Raw genomic sequence first — 18,769 nt, 5'->3', positions numbered from 1 at the left:
CTTATTATCAATTCTAAGGCATGTTAAATGTTAAAGACTAGGCAATTGGGATCAAGTGACTTTCCCAGGGTCACATACCTAGGAAATGTCTCTGAGGCCAAATGTGAATCCAAGACTTCCTATCTTTGGGCTTAGCACTCTATCCACTGTGCTACCTAGCTGCCCCAAAGTGGTATAATTTAAAAAGAAAAAAATAATTAGACATGCTGTTTGTGCAAAGTCATGTTCCTTTTATTTCACTCATATCGCAGAAGTAGCTTTGGAACCTTACCCCAAAGCCTAGAAATCAATAAATTAAACTTTGCTTATTCTTACCAGGCTGGTTTCTGCCATTATAAAATATAGGTGTTTTTTTTTTTTAACACAAAAATAATATTTTTAAAAATTAGCAAAAAGAAATATCTTTTCCCCAGTAGGGTTATGAGGTAAGGTAGTAAGTAAACATGGCACAGGTGATGATAAACGATAAAGAAAATTCTGACTATAAAACTGAGACCCATTAGCACAAGTAAGATCAATGAACTAGAAGAAAAACTGCAGAGTTGGAGGAAATCTTTATAACAATATTTCTGGGAGGAAAAAAAACTAGTCTGATTTTCAATATCTATGAGGAATTGAAACAAATGAAACAAAAACAGACCAAAGAAGTCAAAGGATTCATACCTCTGACCTATCTGAAAAGTTTTCAAAAGAGTTCCCAATTTTACCAGCTACCTCAAACGCAAAATGAGAACTGGAAATTAAAATAGGTCTGAGAGCTTAGCTCTATCTAATGATCAAAATGATAAAAGATGGAAAGTGTCAGTGTTAGAGGGGGCAGGTAAAGATGGACACTGTTGGTACATCTGTGAAATGGTCTAATGATTCTTGAAGAAAATTAGGAACTGTGAGAAATATCACTAAGCTGTTGTGGTTTTTTACCCCTTACCTTTAGGTCTTAGTATCAGCTTTAAGACAGAAGAGCAGTCAAGGGCCAAGCAATTGGGGTTAAGTGACTTGCTCAGGGTGACACAGCTTAGAAGTTCTGAGGCCACATTTGAAACCAGGTCCTCCTAACTCCAGGCCTGGTGCTCTATCCAAGCAAGGAACTCTATCCATTGTGCTATCTAGCTGTCCCTCACCAAATTGTCAATAACCTTCGGACCCACTACTGGAGATAAACCCTAAAGTCAAAGTCAAAAAGAAAAGCCAACAATATACTAAAATATTCATAGCAATACTTTTGTGGTATCAAAAAAATTGGAAACAAAGTGAGGGGGCCATCAATTAAGAATGGTTAGAAAGTGCGGAATATGCATGTTATGCTATATGAGGAATTTCGGGAGGTGCTGGCCATAAAGTGACTATATGAACAGGAAGACAACATTCACAATGACAACAATAAACAGAAGAGAAAGTACCACAAAAAGGAAAAGCAACACTGAAAGGTGAACAACATTGACTAAGTGAATCAACCAATCCTGGCTTAAAAAAATGGATCATGAAGCACCCTCTTTCTGGAAGACGGAATAAACATCGCTGGGAGGCAAACTGATTGTACTTGACTGGTACTCTTATTGTAAGGGAGGATGTGTGTGGGAGAGGTGTCCATCAGGAAACAACAAAAGGCATAGGGCAGGCAGCTAGATGGCATAGTAGATAGAGTACCAGGCCTGGAGTAGGGGGGAATCTAGATTTACCATTTGGCCTCAGGTACATTCTAGCAAGTCACTAGCCCATGTCCTTCTGTCTTAGAGTTGTTACTAGGACAGAAAGAGAGGGTTAAAAAAAAACAACAACTGTTTTCCTTGGTCTGGATGGTTTTACTCACCAGGTGTGACTTCTAGGTAACCAATTTTCTTTGCCAACTTTTTCAATGCAAAACTTTTGAGGTCCATTGCTCCCTGTAACAGAATAAAACATTTACTGATTTGGGGCATGCCTGCCCTTTGAAAGAAAATGAGGCTATATACAGCATTCTACATCTGGGCTCACATGTGGTATATCCTAACTAGGAAAAAGAAGAAGATAAAACAATCAATTTCTGGTAACTTACTATGATCAAAACTTGGTTTAGATCCAGCATTATTCAACCTTTCCCAAGAAGACTAAGAGAGCAAGAGGAAAATTACTTTGGAAGAATTGGGTTTTTTTTCCTTCCTTCCAGGAAATAATACTAATTCCCCCCCCCCTTCTTATGGATGAAGAACAGCTCAAATGAAGTTTTTTGCCATTATGCTTTGATGAATATCACAGCTATCAATAATGGCTCCCCAAAAAGGTACCCAATGCTTTCGTACATATTTAAGTGCCTATGACAGGCAAGATACCTGCTAAATATTGGCTGAAAAATGACAGAAGTCTGTGACTTGAAGGAGCCGATAATTTTAGCACTTAGCCCAGTGCCTGGCACATAGTAGACATTTAATAAATGCTTGCTGACTTTCTGTTTTTAATCTTTCCTCATCCACTGGCACCTTCCTGTTTGTCTCTGAACACGAAAAACTTTCTATTTCTTTCCTGTGTCCATCATATTACTAGAGAATGACCTGAGCTCACCAACTCCCCCTTTTATTCATGATCCACTTTGTCCGTAACTCCCAGTAATGTTTCTATCCCCCTGTCCCCACTCTACTGAAATGACTTTCCAAAGGTTATCTTTTAAACAGATCCAGTGACCTTTCCAATGTTCTCCCCTTCTCTTGCGTTCGCCTCTTTGTGACCCCTTAGGTCCTCTCTAAGCCCGCCTACTTTCCCACTGTACCATCCTGGCTTTTTTCCTACTCCTTTGGGTCATTCTTCTGTCTCCTTCACATGTCTTTCATTTATGTCACCTGGTCTCTGCTCCTATTCCCTCTATGTGGATGTGACTCCAAAATCTAGCCTCATGTGGGGAAGAAGCATTAACAGTAAGCACTGAATACCAAAGGATTTGGGTTCAAGTCTCAGCTGTAATTTATTTCCTGTGAGATGGTGGGCAAGTTGATGAACCCTTCTAAAGCTGAGTTTCCTTATCTAAAATGCAGGTTGAACTTGATCTCTAAGGTCTGATTCGACCGGAGTTTTTATGATCTTTAACAATTCAATGGATCTTTAAGACCTGTGATTTTTTTTCCAAATTCAGAATGCTCTCAAACAAATTCACCACTTTTCTTCTTTTCCTTCAAAATCCCTCAGAATCAAATAAGCAAACACACAAAGGTTAGGACAATGCAAATCCAGTAAAGGTGGAGAAGTGGCAAAACTGGTCAAACTAAGGCTAAGGGATTCATCCTCGTTTTTGATGCAAAAAGTCAACAGTTTTGTAGAAGTATCACTTGTAGAGGATTGTAGGGGGCATTCAACAGGAAGTTTGTTGTGTCAAAAAAAAAAAAGTACTGCGGTTGGGGATTTTTCAGGTTTTATTTTACAAAGCAGTGTAACGATAAGGGAACAACAAGCTTCCCTTCTTACTTTCCTCCCCAGCTCTTGTCAAGGCCACTGCCATGCACTCTATCTCAAAATTTAAATGTTGCCATTGACATCCCCCTCTCCCACTCTTACTAAGTACTGATCTGTACTGTTGAATCACTGTTCACATGCATGTTTTTCCTCTTTTAAGTTTTCTTTAATTATTTATTTCCCCAATGACATCATCCAGAGGTTCCTCCCACAGTGTTAAGCCCATGATAGACACACAATAATTAGCGTTTTCTGATTTGAATTAAATAATTTTCCTATCAGGGCTGTGGTGGTCCTTAGCATTGTTTCAGCAGTCAATTTTCATAAGATGGGTCGGTCACCACATTCACCCAATAATATGAAACAGTTTATTTTAAACAGGAAAATAAATGTGATAGCTCAAAATTGTAAGGTATAGGAAACATGAACAGAAAAGGTGACTTTATACAACCCCAAGTTAATCAAAATTGCCTAAGGGAATGACTGCTTCATATTTGATTTAGTTCTTTTTTTTTTTTTAAACCCTTACCTTCTGTCTTAGAATCAATACTATGTCTTGGTTCTAAGGCAGAAGAGTGCTAAGGGCTGGGCAATGGAGGTTAAGTAACTTACCCAGGGTGTCACATAGTTAGGAAGTGTCTAAGGCCACATTTGAACCTAGAACCGCCCAACTCTAGACCTGGCTCTCAATCCACTGAGCCACCCAGCTACCCCCCCATATCTGATTTAGTTCTGATAAAATATAGGCATATATATATATATAGGCTATATATGACGCTGCCTGCTTAACCAATGTCTGTACTGGAAAATTCTGCATACCCATGAGGTCAGCAAATCCCCCAACTGGCAATCTGCATGTTCCCGTAACAAACTGCAACAGTCTCATTCTCTTCTCATTGTCAATTTCTTTCACAAACTGTTAAAAGGGAAAAAGCACATTTAAACATATGGAATTACTGTTATTATTGTTTTGAAGCAACAAAAGATGATTCTATCAAGCACCTAAAAATATTAACAGTGAAAAGGTAAAAATCATCTTGAAGTATCCTTCAACATTGCCATGAAAGGACTGACCTATTCTGCCCATCCCATGTCTGTCATAAAACCTGTTTCTCAGGGATCAGCCCTATGTTTTTGATTGTTCTTATCTAGATATTCTCAGCTATGAGATGTTTTAAGAACTATTTTTAGGCTGCACATGTTTCCTAACTCCTAGAAACATTCAAGGACAGACTAGATGAGCTTCACCAAGCTGATGTACAAAGGATTACTGTTTCCTGTATGGGCTGGACCAAGTACTTCTAAGGTCCCTTTCAAATCTCTACTGGTCTACAGACCTCTACTGCCAGTCTTAGTGGGAGACAGAGAAAGGAGTTGCATTTGGACACTGAATAGCTGTGCCAAGGGTGTACTATGCTGGAATCAAATGACTAAATCAAAGTACTCTTGATCCTATGCAATACTGCCCATCCTTCCTAGGCCCATTTCCCTGAAACAGGGGAATTCCAGAAAAAAGAACAGAGAAGTGTCCTCTGGTGTTTAGAACCAGCAACCTGGTTCAGTATGAGAGAATTGTCATTTAGAGAACTCTGCTCCAGAAGGTTTTATTCTATCATCACATTGTTCTCTATATCTTATGGGGATATATTTGGGATGGCCAGAAATGGCTGCTGAAACATGCCACAGATAAGTTGGTTGGCAAATTCTACTTCCCCTGGGATTCATGGCATAGTTTACTTAGCAACCAGAGAACTATTATAAAGTGCTAATCTTTTTTTTTTTTAAACCCTTACCTTCCGTCTTGGAGTCAATACTGTGTACTGGCTCCAAGGCAGAAGAGTGGTAAGGGCTAGGCAATGGGGGTCAAGTGACTTGCCCAGGGTCACACACCTGGGAAGTGTCTGAGGCCAGATTTGAACCCAGGACCTCCAGTCTCTAGGCCTGGTTCTCAATCCACTGAGCTACCCAGCTGCCCCCCATAAAGTGCTAATCTTAACTGAGAGCTACTCATTTGTGAATTAACCTTTTCTAATCTCTGCAGTCTGATTTTCTCATAGCACAGCCAAATACCTTTCAAAAAGAACAATTTACATTTTATTGTCTTTATTTATTTATTTATTCATTTATTCATTTATTTATTTATTTGCTTGTTTGTTTGTTTGTTTGTTTGTTTTCTTTTAGGTCCTTACCTTCCTCTTGTAGTCAATACTGTGTATTGGCTCCAAGGCAGAAGAGTGGTAAGGGCTAGGCAATGGGGGTCAAGTGACTTGCCCAGGGTCACACAGCTAGGAAGTGTCTGAGGCCAGATTTGAACCTAGGACCTCCTGTCTCTAGGCCTGGCTCTCAATCCACTGAGCTACCCAGCTGCCCCCTTATTGTCTTTATTAAAGAAATCATTTCAGTCATATTCACATTATGCAAGCTTCACCAATCCTTTGATAAAATGTTCAATTTGAATTGCTTTACATATATACCAGAAACTTTATGGATAAACTTTTATTTTATAATTTAAAGCCTTATTTTGTCTTGCCATTTATTTTGCATGAAGACTCCAAAGTTTATGAAAAATATTAATGATGAGAAGGAATCTGGTTAGAAAGTGGCTCATCTATGCCATTTCAATTGAATGGATCCAGAGGTCTATCAATATAGCCAAAGCCCAGTATATTTTGTCTTGTAACTCAGGTTCTGGGTGATGTAGCATTTTCTAATTATAAACTGTTGACAGAAATAAAAATTAAGATATCAGCTACCAACCTGCCAAAACCACATGATTTGTTTGCTTGTCCTAGTATAATGTCGGTAGATGGCATGTCTTTGCCAGTCATTTAAGTCAATCTCTTGCATTCCACACAAAAGTACCTTTGGTGAAAGAAAAGACATGGTTTATTTAAGTATTTTACAAACCTTTTGTGAACATACTTGACCAGATCCCACCAATAAAAAAGTATGAAAGAAATGACCAGCTTAATATGATAGACTAGTTTTCAAAGTACCAAATCTACTCAGAGGGAAGTTCAGTTTTAAAATCATCCACCAAATAGGATGGTGATGGAATTCTATTGTGCTGTAAGGTATGATGAACTGCTTGATTTCTACAAGGACTGGGAACACTTCCATGAAATGATGTGGAGTGAAATGAGCAGAACCAGAACATTGTACACAGTAATTGAAACACTGTGGTACAATCGAATGTAATCAACTTCGCCACAAATAGCAATGCAAGGAGCCAGGGCAAATCTGAGGAATTTATGAAAAACAATGCTCCACATCAAGAGAAAAGCACTGTGGGAGTAGAAATCGAGAAGAAAACATGTGATTTATCACTTGTTTATATGGATATAGGATGTGGTGTCATGATTTAAAAAATTATTACAAAAATGATTAATATGGAAATAGTTTTGAGTGATAATACACGTATAACCCAGTGCAACTGCTTGTCAAATCCAGGAGTGGGGAAGGATGAGGAAAGTGAGACAACATGAATCACATAACCTTGGGAAAAAACAATCATCTACCTGCAATATGAGTTTCCAGGATGTGATATTGTTGGGGGGAATATGAAAGAGGCATAATAATTTCACTTGAATGAACAATGTATTAAACATCTAATACGAACAAGGTACTAAGGGATAGCCAACAACTTCAAATGCCACAGAAAGAACAAGGAGCATGAGGACTGAGAAAAAGGATTGGGTTAAGATCACTAGGCAAGGTGGCTCAGTGGATAGAGGGTGTGAGAATTAAAATTAATATATAATAATTCAAGTATTATTATTAATACTATTATTATTATTATACTATATATTATATATATAAGATATTATATATATTATAATACTAATATTATTAAAATAAAAGACTAGAGTAAAACCCGCCTAACTCAACTGTGATCTTGATGAAGAAGAGAAAGAGGGAGGAGTCCCAGAAAGTTATGCAAACGTGACAATGCAAAGTGGTAGAAAAAGGAGAGGAATTCTGGAAAATACTGAAGGACTTCTGGGGGATGAAGTCCAAGAGTTCAAAATTCTAATTAATACAAGGGCCAGGCCTGGAGAAAGGAAAACCTGGGTTCAAATCTAGTCTCTGAGGTTCCCAGCTATGTGGCCTTGGGCAAGTCACTTGACACCAATTGCCTAGCCCTTACCACCCTTCTGCCTTGGAACAGATACTTGAACAGATTCTAAGAAAGAAGGTAAGGATTTTTAAAAATAAGATCAACAGGAGAAAAAAAATGACTTCATCATTGAAACATATTACAGGCCACACACCCCAGCTGGATATTAAAAGAAAAAACTGATGAAGAATATTGTTGGGGGGGTCTTTTAATTATTCCAACATCTATAATAGCTCTCTCTGCCTAAAAGGAGGACAGATAATAATGTGACTTGCTTTAATGATAACTGCATCTTTCAAATGTCATGAACCAAGAAGGGGAAATCCTATTCCAATTCTGATTCTCACTAACAAGAAGGACCTAGTTGTTGAGATAGAAATGAGAGAAGTGATCACACCTTCTTGTAGTTTGTAATATGGGCATAAGAATCTCTGGGCATCATGTGATACATCCTAGATTAGGGGGAAGTAAACTTGAAAAATGTCAGAAAGAATACATAGGATCACCATGGCCAAAACTGCAGAAGGAAAATCAGCCTAGAAGGAATGGAAGATGCTCAGGAATGAAATTCTGAAGACATAAAGGGAAATAATTCCATAGAGGAAGAAAGAATGAAAGTTATTTGAAGAGTAATAGAAAATGGACGGGGAATTCACCAAATAACTTGGGATTATAAAAGAAATGGAAGAGCAATTGGGTGATTCAGTGATTAGAGAGCCAGGATTGGAGACAATACATCCTGGATTCCAATATGACCTCAGACACTTCCCAGCTGTGTGACCCTGGGCAAATTAGTAACCCCCATTTGCCTAGTCCTTACCACTCTTCTGTCTTGGAATAGATACTTAGTATCAATTCTAAGACAGAAGGTAAGGGTTAAAAAAAATAGTCAGAAAATGGAAGCAAAGGCAGGTCACAGAAGATGAATAAAGTAGCATGGCACAGTGCAATAAAAATGGTCAGGAGTGGGAAACTCATAATGAGCTAAAGCTGGTGAAGGAAGCAGAGAACTGCAAAAAAGATGGCTTCTCTCTACCTATATTTTGAGAAAAAGATGGATGAAAGGAGGGATAGAACCTTTCCTTCCAGGGGACTGGCTAATAACCAGAGAGAAGACTGAACTGCTTGTGTAACTTACTTTGCTTCTGTTTACTCATCCAATCAAGACGTCTGGACTAGAAATAGCAAAATGAAGATGGCCAATAGATAGCTGTGGCCCAAGATAAATGAGGAGATAGTAAGAAAGGATCCACTTATAATGGATGAATTCAAGTCCCCTAGCCCAAATGAAGAACAAATGGCAAATGGAATAGCTGAGCCTAAATCAGTCGATACCTGAGAGATTATGGAAAATGGGAGAGGTATTATGAGATTAGAGAAGTGCAAATGTCTCAATTTGGAGAGAGAGAGAGAGAGAGCGAGAGAGAGAGAGAGAGAGAGAGAGAGAGAGAGAGAGAGAGAGAGAGAGAGAGAGAGAGAGAGAGAGAGAGCGAGAGCGAGAGCGAGAGCGAGAGCGAGAGCGAGAGAGAGAGAGAGAGAGAGAGAGAGAGAGAGAGAGAGAGAGAGAGAGAGAGAGAGAGAGAGAAGGGAACAACAATATGCAAACTACAAGGAATCAGACTACCTGCTGGATCATTAAAGATATGTGGCAGGTGAGAACATCTTGAAAGGGAAGTGATGGTTTCAAAGAGCCAGCACAGCTTCTTCAACAACAGGGCAGACACAAATCACCTTATTTCTTTTTGTTTTTCTTGGTACTATCATTAAACATTTTAAGAAAAGCTTTGATAAAATATTTCATTCTATTCTTATAGAGGAAATGGGGAAATGTGAACTGATTTCTGTCTAATCAGACATATCCAAAAGCAGCTTAATAACAACTCAAAGAAGTCGTTTATAGTTTGATGTCATTTTGGCAGAAGGTATCCAACAAAATGCCACAAAGACCTATGCTATTAAAGTTTTTATCTAGCATTTGAATAAAATGTGAGATTTAATTTGTAGAAGACACTAAGCTAAGAAATCATTGCTAAACTAAAATATGTTTTAACAAGCTGAATCTAATAAAATTCAAAATTCAATAAAATTCAATGTCATATTTTAAATTTAGATATAGAAATTCAACTTCATATATATAAGAAAGATGAGGGAAGCATAAGATGGTAGTTTGTTTGAAAAAGATCTTGGGATCCTAGTGGATTGCAATCTTACAGAATCTGTAGTGTAATGTGACAGCCAAAAGAGCTAATGCAAATTTGGGCTGCATTAAAACAGGTACAGTCAGACATTAAGTGAAAGTCACTCCACACTCAGCCCCTTTAAGACTTCAATTGTAAAAATTTCCTTCAGTTCATAAAGTCACAATTTAAGATATTATCAAGGTGGAGAGTGTTTAGAGGAAGGAAACCAGGATAGTGAATCCATGTCACAATGAATTGTTTAAATGAACTGATAATGTTTAGCCTAGAAAGGAGGATACTGAGGGAGAACTGAGGGAGCTGTCTTTAAGGATCTAGAGAGCTATCATGTGAAGATGGGTTAGATTCGCTCTGTTTGAATTGCAAAGGCAGAATAAGGGGCAATGGGGGTGGAAGGAAAGGGAATATAAAAAAAAAAAGACATGCATCTTGACGAGGTGAGGAAACATTTGCTAACTAGAACTATCAAAACTGAAATAGTTTGCTTGGAAAGGTGGGGTGTTTCCCCCTCCTTGGAAGTCTTGAAACAGAGACCACATGACCGTTCTCAGGAATGGTAATGTTAGGAGTGCTTTCAAGTATGAATTAAAATGGTTAGCTGCTGAAGTCCTTAACAACTCTTAAATTTTATGATTTGATTAACAAAAGGTTCATCTGTGACTTCTAAAAGTGCAATGTGGATGGGAAGGAATATATCAGAAATATATTAATTACAGCCAGTGTTGAGTATGTGGCAACACAGTTAATAAGCACGTACCATGTCAGGTACTATGCTAATCACTGTAGTGAGCAGGGAGAGTAAGCTCAGACCACTCTTTGTATAGTATCACCAAAATTTTCAGTTGTTAAAATTGTAAAAAAAACCCCAATACAAAAATACTTACCTTCTGACTGAAAACCAATACTAAAATATTGGTTCCCAGGTAGAAGAGTTGTAAGGGTAGACAATAGGGTTTAGTGACTTGCCCAGGGTCACACAGCTAGGAAGTAAGTGCCTGAGACCACACCTCTTGTCTTTAGGCCTGACTCTCTATCCTTTGAGCCACTTCGCTGCAACTAGCCATTAAAGTTTTTAAAAGTCTTAACTTTTATGGCATCTTATAGAAATTAGAAATACTTTACCTTGATATAGCATATATTTGACAATAGAGCTTTAGATACATTAATTATCTCAACTCATTTGAACCTGATTAATAACCTTGGGAAATAGGCAGAACAAGAACAAATTTTTCGGATGAGCCAACTGAAATTTATTCTAACTATAGAAATCATTAGAAATTTGAATTATTGTCTTTCCTATGAGTTCCAGAATCTGTAATTCTTTATATATCATCATCAAAGGAGAAGAGATGCTTCTCACCTCTAGTTCTTTAGCATCAAAGTATTGCAGGTACTGCTGTGGGAGAATTTCATTGAAGCCTTCAAAGAAAGCTTGTGTCTGCTCTTCAACACCTCGAGATAATCTCCATTCTGCTACCATTCTGAAGAGAAGAAAAAAAAATTGTTACTGAAATGCACAGTGACTTTTGGGCATATGCTTTTAATGGACATGATTATTTAAAGACAAATCACGAAGGGGAAGAGAAAAGAAGAGACAAAGTTTAGGTCAAGTGATTACTGGGAGAACCCCATCTAATTGGCAGTATTCCCAGAGTCAGCATGATTTCATCACAAACAGATCATGATGAAGAAAATCAGAGGCATTTACTTCTAAAGTGAAGAATAGTATTTTTTTTTTCTAGGAAGATTGTAGGAAATAGATTTCTTTTTAGGGGGAGGGGGAAAGAATGCATTTATTTATTTGTTTAGAAAACCCTTACCTCTTGACTTAGAATTAATACTATGTAATGGTTCTAAGGCAGAAGATCAGTAAAGGCTAGGCAATTGAGGTTAAGTGACTTGCCCTGGGTCACACAGCTAGGAAGAGTCTGAGGCCTCAATTGAACCCAGGACATGCAAAATCTTTACTTTTGGTTCTCAATCCACTAAAATCACTGAACTGCACTTTTAAACTAAAAAAAAATTTCAATTAATGAAAATATACTTTCTCTTACATCTACCTTCCTCTGCCCTCAAATGAAAAAGAAATAAAAATATAACCCTTGTAACAAATACAAGTTAAGTAAAACACATTAGTACATAAGCTGTATCCAAAACAGTATCTTCAACCAGCACTAAATCAATTACTTCTCTCAGAAGGAAGTAGCAAGTTTCACCATGTCTTTTGGAAATGTGGTTGGCTGTTATGAAGGCTTTCAAAGTTGCTTGTCTATACAAAGATTGTTCTTGTGGATTTGTACTTTATTCTCCATCAGTTCATAACAAGTCTGTTTCTCTGAAACTGCCTCTTCATTTCTCACAGCACAATTTATTACAAGCTGTCACCAATCATAAGCTAAGAGGCATCACTTCAGCATTACACAAAACTTACTTGAACAGAAATGTGAGTCATAATCCTAAAATGGGTAATTTTTGTTTACATAAAATTGAAATGCTTTTTTTAAACCCATAAACAGAACCAATGCAGTTAAATTTTATAGAAAAATTATTACTTGGGGAAAAAAAAATCTCTGCAATAAGCTTCTCTGATAAGGACCTCATTCCCAAAATTTATAAGGAAATAATTTAAATTTTTTTTAAAGTTTAAATAAATTTAGAATATTTTCCAATTACATGAATCATGCATGTTCTTTGCCTCCCCTCCACCTACCCCCCCTCTAATAGTCAAGGAGCAATTCCACTAGGTTTTACATGTGTCATTGATTAAGATCTATTTTCTTATTATTAATATTTATATTTGGGTGATCACGTAGAGTCTACATCCCCAATCATATCCCCACTAAACCATGTGATCAAGCAATTGTTTTTCTTGTGTGTTTTTGCTCCCACAGTTCTTTCTCTGGATATGGAGATAGTGTTCTTGCTCATAAGTCCCTCTGGATTGCCCTGGGTCATTGCATTACTGCTAGTAGAGAAGTCCATTATATTCAATTGTACCACAGTATATCAGTCTGTGTACAATGTTCTTCTGGTTCTGCTACTTTCACTCTGCATCATCCTGGAGGTCATTCCAGTTCCCATGGAATTCTTCCGGTTTATTATAACTTTGAGCACAATAGTATTCCATCACCAACAGATACCACAATTTGTTCAGTCATCCCCCAATCGAAGGGCATCCCTTCATTTTCCAATTTTTTGCCACCACAGAGTGTGGCTATAAATATTTTGGTACAAGTTTTTTTCCTTATTATCTCTTTGGGGTATAGACTCAACAGTGGCATAGGCTGGATCAAAGGGAAGGCAGTTTTTTAAAGCCCTTTGGACATAGTTCCAAATTGCCATCCAAAATGGTTGGATCAATTCACAGCTCCACCAGCAGTGCATTATTGTCCCAATTTTGCCACATCCCCTCCAACATTTATTACGTTCCTTTGCTGTAATGTTAGCCAACCTGCTAGGTGTGAGATGGTACCTCAAGAGTTGTTTTGATTTACATTTCGTTGATTATAAGAGATTTAGAACACTTTTCATATGCTTATTGATAGTTTTGATTTCTTTATCTGAAAATTGCCTATTCATATCCCTTACCCAATTATCAATTGGGGTATAGATTGATTTTTTTGGTACAATTGATTTAGCTCCTTATAAATTTGAGTAATTAGACCTTTGTCAGAGGTTCTTATTATAAAGATTTTTTCCCCAATTTGTTGCTTCCCTTTAAATTTTGGTTTATTGGTTGTGTTTATACAAAAATTTTTTCAATTTAATATAATCAAAATTATTCATTTTACATTTTGTAATATTTTGTATCTCTTTCTTGGTCTTAAAATCTTTCATTTCCCAAAGATCTGAAAAGTATACTATACTGTGTCCACCTAATTTACTTATATAGTTCCTCAATTTCTCATTTAATTTTTTAGGAATTCTAATTTAGTTTTTATCTGAGGATTTCTAATTTGTTTACTTTCTAGTTTTTTAATTTGCATTCCCAATTTATTGACCTCTTCCCTCCCTAATTTGTTAATATATACACTCAGGGATATAAATTTCCCCAAGTACTGCTTTGGCTATATCCCATACATTTTGATATGATGTCTCATCATTGTCATTCTCTTCAATGAAATTATTAATTGTTTCTATGATTTGTTCTTTAACCAATAGATTTTGGAGAATCATATTATTTAATTTCCAATTGATTTCTGATTTGCCTCTCCATGTACCCTTGCTAATTATTATTTTAATTGCATTATGATCTGAAAAGGTTGCATTTATTATTTCTGGTCTTTTGCATTTGTTTGCCATGTTTTTATATCCTAGTACAGAGTCAATCTTGGTGAATGTACCATGTGCTGTTGAAAAGAAGGTATATTCCTTTGTGTCTCTATTTACTTTTCTCCATTTATCTATTAACTCTAATTTTTCTAAGATTTCATTCATATGTCTTACTTCTTATTTATTTTTTTGGTTTGATTTAGCTATATCTGATAGTGGAAGGTTCAGGTCTCCCACTAGTATAGTTTTATTATCTATTTCCTCCTTAAGTTCCAGTAGTTTGGATGTTATACCAGTTGGTGCAAACATGTTGAGTACTGATATTTCCTTATTGTCTATACTGCCTATATCTATTTTTACTCTGGCTTTGTCAGATATCATATCTGCAACTCATGCCTTCTTTTTCTTAGTTGATGCCCAATAGATTTGCTCCAACCTCTTACCTTTACCTTGTATGTGTGTGTCTATCTGCCTTATGTGTAGGATTTTGGTTTCTAATCTACTCTGCTATTTGCTTCAGTTTTATGGGTGAGTTCATCCCATTCACATTCAGAGTTATGATTACCACTGTGTATTTCCCATCATTTTGATTTCCTCTCCTAGTCCTGCCCTTCCTTCTTTCACTGTTGCCTTCTACAACAATGTTTTGCTTTTAATCAGTCCCCTTAATCCCCACCCTTATTTTACTTCCTTTCCCACTCCCTCCCTTCTTATTACCCACTTATTTTTCTTTGGAAGTGATTTAAATTTATAAGAACAAAAGCATAATAGACAAAAGGTCAAAAGATATGAACAGGGAAATTTTCAAAGGAAGAAATTTAAGCTATCAACTATCATATAAATAAATGCATGAAATCATTATCCATAGAGAAATACAAATTAAAACACTGTTGAGGATCTACCTCACAGTTATCAGTTTGACAAAAATGACAATGCTGATGGGGCTGTGGGAAAATAGGCACAATAATAAACTTTTATTGGAGTTACAAATTGTTTTAGCCATTCTTTAAAGTAATTTGGAGTTATTTCTTAATAACAAGAACTTATTGAACTTTTTTGATTCCTGAATATTACTAGTAGGCATATGATACGCCCCTCCTCAGAAAAACCCTGATGAGATCAAATGAAAAAAGAAAAGGTCACATATGTACAAAAATATTTAAATACATCCTTTGTGAAGCAGGAAAGATCTAGTAATCAAGGGGATGCCCTTTAATTAGGGAATGGCTAAAAAAACTAAGAGTATATCAATATCATGGAATACTATTATGGTATAAGAAAGGATTAAAAAAGGAGAAGCTAGTTAGCTCAGTGAAGGAGGAAAGGAGGAAAGGAGGGAGAGAGGGAGAGAGGGAGAGAGAGGGAGAGGGAGAGAGAGAGAGAGAGAGAGAGAGAGAGAGAGAGAGAGAGAGAGAGAGAGAGAGAGAGAGAGAGAGAGAGAGAGAGAGAGAGATTTAACAACTTTTGATCAATATAATGACTATCACCTAAAGAGTTCAGTAATAAAGCATGCTTTTACTCCTAGACAGAGATGACTGACAAGATACAGAATGAGGCATTTGCTTTTGGACATGTCCAAAGTGGGAATTTGTTTTGCTCCCTTTCATATTTGTTACAAGCATGTTGTTTTGTTTTAAATCGGGAGGGTTGGGAGGCAAAGAAAAATATGCCTTTTGATTAGAAAAATTTTTAATAAAAAAAAAAATCTTTGTGTGGTTAACAAGAAAGCCATTGCTCAAAAATCCAACCAAAAACCACTTAGTTTTAAGAGACTTCAAAATATCAAAGTCTATTCTAAATTAAAATTTTAACAAAGTTCTAAAATGTAGGGAATTGAGCATATATGTTAAAAATCATTTTTCCAACAACCACTTTAATAATATTTGGTAAACTGGCTCCTCTTATGAATTTATGAACTTAAAATTATATTAATATTATTCACTTAAAATTTCTCCAAAGATTGTGTTTATTTTTGTCAACTTGCAAATGTCCCGAGAAAGGAACCAAGATAAGATAAACAACATGAAGTATTTTCTCTTACCTAATATATTCTTCTTTATTTTCTTCTGTTACTAGTATATTACTGCCATTGGGTTTCAGTTCATGACTCTTAATTTCACCAAGAATTTCCTTATCAACTGAGAAGTACATCTCTAAACCACATTCTTCAATGTTGTTTTCTCTGTTAAAAAATGAGTAAAACATGGAATTCATTATTTATTCCTTGTATAACTCAATTATATTTTTGAGTAACTATATTTCTAACTACTGATGTCTTAATATGAAATGGTGATTAAATCAAATTGTTAAGCAAAAGAATAAAAGAATCAAGGATTTATGTTCTTTAGTAATTTTACTTTTGTCCAAATCTATAGTCTTTAGTCATATTTCTGTCGAAATTATTATAAAATATTATGAAAGTGAGTTTTGTGTAAGGAAAGCTAAATTCCAAAAATAAATTATACTTCTATGGTTGGGTGGAAATTGAGAAAGGAACAATGAAGACATCTATCTGTTCTGCAATTTCACAAAGTAAACTTATCAGAAACTTACTTAACCCAGATGAGAGAATTGTAAAATTCTGGATCAATAGATTCTAAGTCTTTGAGTCCAACTGGTTTGTTCAAGATACGTTTATAGAATGGCAAAGAAAAGCCTGTGTCTATGAATTTTCCATGGAATAATGCCTGGAGAATAAAAAAAAGATTTAAATAATATAATTCTAATTAATATGAATTCAAAATATGAAATGTCGAATTCAATCATAATAATGTCACATAAACTAATATACAGTGACTTTAACACATCAAACTTTTTATCCTAGCACCAATGGTGACAGTAGAGAAAAACTTAAGAGTTGTCCAAAAGTATAATGGGCAGCCATAACAGTTAACTGGTCACATTGCTGTAACCCATAGGGATTTAAAAGCTACTTTCCTTATACCAATCCTATGATGTAGGTAGTTGCCATCATTTTTAGTTTACAAATGAATAACCTGAGGCTCAGGAGAAGTTAAATAATTTGCCCTGGTCATACTGTGGGCTTCTGACTCTAGTCCACTATTTTATACACTCTACCACTCTCCAGTGCCTTATAACTGGTAGTTTTCAAGCAGAGGATAGACAACCATAATTTGAAGATGGCAGAAATGCAGAGGGAGTTCATACTCTAGATAGAGGCTTGCATATATAAATTCAGAGGTCCTTTCCAATTCAGAGATAAGTACAAAATTCTGGAAAATCAGCCCTCAATCCCTATGTTAGGAATCTGTAAAAATGATTTTGCTGCTTTCAGAAAAAATTTCAGATTAAGACTTAGAAAACATGCCCTGTCAATATTCTATGCTCTTATCTTGCACTTACCATGGCAATAAACCTGCCAATAAAACGGAAGTATTTCAGATGATCTGGATTAATATAAGAAGCTGGATTTATCTGCAAGCAGTAGTTATCCTTCCCTGCATATTCAAACAGGCAATACATTGGGTTCAGCACTTCATGTGACAAAAGAAAGAACCATTCTCTGAAATTAAAAGAAAACTTATGGTAAACCCCTTTAAAATAGTTGTGTTTACAAATCAAAATACAATCCTACCACAAACTTCTCATTTCCCTCCTATCCCTTCAAAGATGATGACTTTTCCTTCTTCCTATTAAATTTTCTTTTTGTACGCAAAAAGTTGAGATTTCTTAATTCTTATTTTTCAATTTCCCCAAAGGAAAGATGGGGAAAATGTCCTAGCATGAAAAATGTACTAGTTCTTTTGTAGGAAAGAAATGAAATTCTAAGTATTCAGATTATCACTACCTTGCCACACCTCCATAATCTAAACCTTCTTCTCCTGGAAAAATCACCCACAAACGTCTTCGAAGATCCTGGGGATTGAAACTCATTATCTAGAAAAAAAAAGAATATATCATTAAAAGACTCTTAAAACATTATATAAATATTATTTTTAGGAAGTATTATCTTCCTCATAGGTTCCTATTGTCTTTAAAAGCAGATAAGAATATTTATGTGCATACAAGTGCTTGCACACACACACAAAAAGGATGAGTACACAAATGTGCTTTTTTTATGAATCTGCTGGTATATAAACTGTCTAGCCAATTTAGTTGATTAGAACATGATTCTCTTGTAACCGAGATCATGGATTCAATTTCTTACAAAAACCAGCTACAGATGGCCAGTTCCACACCCACAGATTGCACCCTGAAACTATATTATTTTATGTTTGCCCTGTGGCCCCAATGTATGCTTATTTTCATCTAAATTCTATCATTATTGCAAAAATAGCTCAAGTTATATATGTCTTATCTAGGATCAATTACTCTTCAAATATGAAGTACAACACTTAATATTGAATCACAAAAGGCACAATATCAACCCCTGAGCCTTAATATCTTCATCTGTAAAAAAGTCAGTTGTACTACTTCCTCAAATTTGGTTTGTAAAATGGTAATAATTCTTGATAAAAATAAAATCTCATTTTCTCTTATAAAAAAGATTATTTCAGGAATTGAGACTATAGGTAAGTATGTCTATAGCTTATGAAATACTAAAAATACAATTAAAAAAAATCAGAATAGATTTAGAAAATAGAAAACTTATCTATTCCCAGAACATCTAATAGGCCAGAGGGGGAAAAAATATTAAATTTCAAATACAAAACCATATCAAAATCAAATTAAGAAAACTCAACAGTAAGAACAATCACAAACATTAAGAAGTTTAACATAAAGTAACTGTAGGCTCTAAAAA

General features: G+C 35.8%; 1 protein-coding gene across 9 annotated transcripts in view; it reads right to left on the bottom strand.

The window, feature by feature from the left end:
• Window positions 1-18,769, bottom strand: part of ITCH (itchy E3 ubiquitin protein ligase) — a 183,829-nt gene that overhangs the window by 3,989 nt on the left and 161,071 nt on the right. For all 9 annotated transcript variants that reach the window (XR_008915212.1, XM_007474219.3, XM_056811772.1 and 6 more), the window contains 8 exons: window positions 17,816-17,904; window positions 17,371-17,530; window positions 16,561-16,694; window positions 16,049-16,189; window positions 11,096-11,216; window positions 6,178-6,282; window positions 4,240-4,336; window positions 1,811-1,883 (listed from right to left, as the gene is read on the bottom strand). Coding sequence is in view for 8 of the 9 variants with exons in the window: in XM_007474219.3 (XP_007474281.1) it covers window positions 1,811-1,883; window positions 4,240-4,336; window positions 6,178-6,282; window positions 11,096-11,216; window positions 16,049-16,189; window positions 16,561-16,694; window positions 17,371-17,530; window positions 17,816-17,904 (920 nt within the window). In the remaining variant the exon portion in view is untranslated. The remainder of the gene's footprint in view (window positions 1-1,810; window positions 1,884-4,239; window positions 4,337-6,177; window positions 6,283-11,095; window positions 11,217-16,048; window positions 16,190-16,560; window positions 16,695-17,370; window positions 17,531-17,815; window positions 17,905-18,769) is intronic.

This window comes from Monodelphis domestica, chromosome 1, assembly GCF_027887165.1.
Source record: "Monodelphis domestica isolate mMonDom1 chromosome 1, mMonDom1.pri, whole genome shotgun sequence".
NCBI lineage: Eukaryota > Metazoa > Chordata > Mammalia > Didelphimorphia > Didelphidae > Monodelphis > Monodelphis domestica.
The sequence above is the reverse complement of the archived record's forward strand: the minus strand, read 5'-3'. Positions and strand labels throughout refer to the sequence as shown.